The sequence below is a fragment of the Xiphophorus hellerii genome, chromosome 18 (assembly GCF_003331165.1).
Source record: "Xiphophorus hellerii strain 12219 chromosome 18, Xiphophorus_hellerii-4.1, whole genome shotgun sequence".
NCBI classification, from domain to species: domain Eukaryota; kingdom Metazoa; phylum Chordata; class Actinopteri; order Cyprinodontiformes; family Poeciliidae; genus Xiphophorus; species Xiphophorus hellerii.
Window position 1 is genome coordinate 3,008,093 of NC_045689.1, and position 4,352 is coordinate 3,012,444.

The 4,352-nt window shown below is 42.0% G+C and overlaps 1 protein-coding gene across 1 annotated transcript in view; it reads right to left on the reverse strand.

Annotated features, from left to right (window-relative positions):
* Positions 1–3,869, reverse strand: part of LOC116707934 (uncharacterized) — an 18,122-nt gene extending 14,253 nt beyond the window's left edge. The window contains 4 exon segments of the mRNA XM_032545641.1: positions 1,939–2,087; positions 3,019–3,056; positions 3,154–3,379; positions 3,631–3,869. Coding sequence (XP_032401532.1) covers positions 1,939–2,087; positions 3,019–3,056; positions 3,154–3,379; positions 3,631–3,869 — 652 coding nt within the window.
* Positions 3,870–4,352: the final 483 nt, after the last annotated feature.

A 4,352-nucleotide genomic window follows, 5' to 3' on the forward strand; every position in this document is an offset into this window, starting at 1 on the left:
AGACGGAGCTCAAACGTTTTCACCAACACAACCAGCGGTACCAGAAGCGGTCCAATGACCGTGGTGCTACTGGGCTCGGTTGGCCAGCAAACGGGCCTGACCAGAACCTCATAGAGAACCTGTGGAGCCAAGAGGAAGATGAGAGAATTCATGCAGAAGGAGCCATTTTATGTGGCTCACCTGTTTACTGCGCAGATTCAGCGCTGGTGCAGAGTTTCTGCAGCTTCTCCTTATCAATCAATCAATCAGATTTATTTTATAGCACATTTCAGCAACAAGGCAGTTCAAAGTGCTTTACATCATAAAAACACAAAAACCAAAAACAAGCTCCTATCTTTCTGAAAAGATTTTTCTAATTTAGTTTTGTTTTATTTAAAGTGTACCAAGACATTTGCACTAGAAACTAGACAAATTGATTGGTAAGGTTTTGTGTTTTTGCAGTGTAGTTCATTATTATTAATGCTTCTCTGTGGAATAATGAAGGAAATCCAACTTCAAATTATTTAACTTCACTACAAATTCAGGCTGATTAATATACAGAAATAATTTACTTGTACTTTTGACTTTTACTTGAGTAATTTTATTATGAAGTATTTCTACTCCTACATGAGTAAAATTTCTGGATTTTCTACCTGCTGAATGAAAAACAAACATGTTTTAACCAGAAATTCACCAGACAACACCTGCAGTTTTTGTTAAAGTTTCATAAGTTGTTTACTGGAAAAAACTGATTTAGAAAAATTTTCTTTTCCCTGTTTTTATTTTTTGTTATTGATATGAATTATTGTCTTTTGGTCCTTAAAATACCAAAATTTTCACTTAACTTTATATTTTGGTCTGTCTAATAATGTTTTAAATATTAAATGATTGATAACTTGATCAGTTACTCAGAACTTGAGTAAACTTTTCACCAAACACTTTTTCACTCTTACTTGAGCCATTTCTTAGATGGCTACTTTTTACTTTTACTTGAGTAAAAGTACATTGTTGAAGTTGTGTTGCTCTTACTTGAGTACTTTTTTGTGTCCTCTGCTGGCAGTCAAAAAGAACTGGTTGGATACAAATACTGATTTGTGAATTTGTGAGCACAAATCATGAGTAGTTGTTTAAAACTTAGCATTTGTGGTATCTATACTTGAAAAAGTTGATTAATATTAAGCTTCTGGAATTAACATTAAAGTCTTTAGCCATTAATTAACCAGTTTACAATTAACTTTACCAAATCTGAGCTCAAATGTCTGGCTAGAATAATGTCAGACGTTTTCCTCACGGCTACAAAAACTGTGTGGTTTCTCTGTATTCTGGAAACATTTATTCAGGTATTGGTAGGGAAGTAAAAATATCTTTGTAAAATTTGATTTACACTATAATTCAAACAAATTTATAAGTAAACCCAAAACTACAAAGATCAGAATTGGTAGACGCTGTAGGTTGAAAGAAGTTGCTAAAAAAAAGTCTAGTTTGAATCTAGTAATGCTCTTTGAAACTTCCTCTGAGGCTCATTGTTTGTATTTCTCATTATTTCCCATCTAGCTGGTTCTCTGTCAACTTGAGACTCAGAGCAACTTCACCTTCATGAACTCATCATCACCTCAACCCCACAGAGACCAAGAGGAGCGTCTCCACATAACTCAGCTGGTTTTCATTTACTCCAGGCTGAAAGAAACCAAGAAGAGAGGAATGTAGAAAGGTGGGGATCAGGCTTTAACTGTTAGTGTAACGCTGGACACTTGACCGATTGCTGCATCCTCAGTGTACAAGAAGCATTATTGCAGATTCTTCCTCCAACCAGTTGTTAGACTTATTTCTTAATTAAAATCCATTCCCTTTTGGTTTAAAAAGTATATCTTTGTAATCTTTTTTGCAGCCCATCATGCATCTCTGTTCTTTCTCCTTTTTCTTTTTTCCCTGCTTGTCTAAAGAAAGTCTGGGTCCTACCTTTCACCATCTCCCACCACTGTGCTCGTGTTTCGTACAGGTCTTGGAGGGTCTGCCACTCGTGGTACCGCTCCCGGTACTGGCCGACCAGAACCTGGTCCTCCAGCAGGAGCGGTTGAGTTTCCACAGACCTCTCCCGGTCGTCGCACCTGAAGGAAGTGAAAGCGTGCAGGACAGAAGGAGGTGATCAGAAAAGAAAGCCGGTGACAATCTAGCATCAGTTAGGGCGCAATCCCTGATGAAGAAATAATCAATACGAGAGGCCATAGAGCCGTCACCACTGACCCAGGTGTGGCCCTCCTCTCCAGGATGCATAGTTCTAAAACAGTCCACTAGTTTAAAATCCCTAACGATTCTCTGTAATAAAAGTGATGTTTTGTCTACCTTAAAATCCTGTCTATTTCTTTTCCTATCTTTTCTAGATAAAATGCAATTAAAATCCCCCCCAATTATTAAAGGTTTTGTTCCCAGCATGTGGGGCTGCAGTTCCTCTAAAAAGTCATACCTGTCGTGTTTGTCATTAAAGCCATAAATATTTAAGAGGTTAAAATCCTGTCCGTTAAAAGTCAGATTTGCTAAAAGTGCTCGTCCCTCTCTCACCACGGTGCTCCCCTTCACCAGGATGTGCGGGTTGTTTATTAAAATGGCCACGCCGTCATTTTTATTTCCATTGGAGCCGCTCCATATAGACGGCCGTGGCCACAAGTCCTGCCACCGGGTGTAATTCTTTAAAAACGGGAGTGAACATTCTTGTAGTAAAAACACATCTGACTGTACGGAGCTTAAAAGGATAAAACACTCTGGGCTCTAACTCGCGACTTCACACTTCTAACATTGATGGTTGAGAAGGTGAGAGTCATGAGTATGATGGCTAAAATCAAGTACGACATTTTAAAGGATTAAAAACAAGATAATACTAATTTAAACCCATGTTAAAAAACGGGCGGTCGTTAAAACAAGGCGGGTTCAGAGACTGTCCTGTGAACAGAGCTCTTCCTTCCCACATGGTGGTGCAGGTCGGGTTGGAGCTCCATTCCCCCTTCGGACTCTCGGTGTCGGCCGTCTTTCTAAAGCCGTTACCTTGTTTGGGTCCTTCGGGGTTGATTGGTGAGCAAAATCTAGGAACGAGACCTCATTGGATGAGCCAGCGAGGAAGGCTCTGGATTCCTCTCCGAAAGAACCGAAGAGTTCCTCCAGCCTTCCTCTCTTCCCTACCTTGGGGGTAAGGTCGGGAGGTGACTCAGATGCCGGCCTCTTAGCCAGCTGGGCGTCGGGGAGGGGGGCATCATCGCTGCTGTCCGTCTGTTCTTCCTCAGAGTCCGAGCTAGCTCCGCCTTCGGTTAGCATCTCCCCCCCCTCACTGGATGTTTCGGTCTGGGGGGGGGGGCTTCCTTCCCCTCCCCGCTTCCCGCCCTCTCCTCCTCTCCTCCAATCAGAGGACCTGGCGGGAGATTTGAATTTTCCGACCCAGCTGCGTCCACTTGCTCATTTACCGTTTCTGTTAGCGTCTCTTTTCCTTTTTTCAGTTTATTTGCAAACGATTTTGGACAGTCTCTGAACAAATGATCCTGTCCACCACACAAATTACATTTCCGCCCGTTCGTACATTCATCAAAACTGTGTCCCACTTCTCGACATTTACCGCAGAATACTTTTTCACAAGTTTCGGCCAGATGACCATGCTCACCGCACTTCCGACACAGTTTGCCTTGATAGTGAATGTAGCCTCTGTTCTCCCCCAGGACTGTCTTTGAGGGGAGATGCTTCAGGCCCTGGAAGCCTTGGGGGTCTTCCCATTGTTTAATGGGGACCCGCCAAGCGCAGTTCCAGATGCCGTCCACATCCCGCACCTTCATAGCCTGGCCTCTCACAGTGCAGTATCTACCCAGCCACATACAGATGTCTTCAGCACTGACAGTCTCATTGAACATCCTGACAATCACCGTTTTCAGGGAGTTGTCAGTCAGTTTCTCAACGTCAAATACTGAAAACTGGGTCTTAGCATTTTCAAAACCGTGTCCAAAATTCCTTAAGAAGTGCGGCAGAGCAAAAACTTACGTCATATCCCTTATTGAAAGGCAGGGTAAGGATACAATTCAGGTCATCTGGCCGAAACTTCAGCACCTGTTGAATCAGCTTCCTGGAAAAGTCCAATCTCGTTATTCTATTTTCTTCTTCTTTTTCCTTAAATAAAAATCGAACACTGTGGTGCCTCCGCATGCCGGCATGGCTAGCCGCCATGGTGGAGGCACCACCAGTTAAAGGTTTAAAACCTTTACTAAAACCAATAAATAGTTAAGAAACACCAATAAATACAAATAAAAGGTAAAAGATATTTTCCACTACTTAGTGGTCAATATCTCAACCGGGGACAAAATTTACTGAACCTCTAAATCAGTGGTAACAGCCAAGTC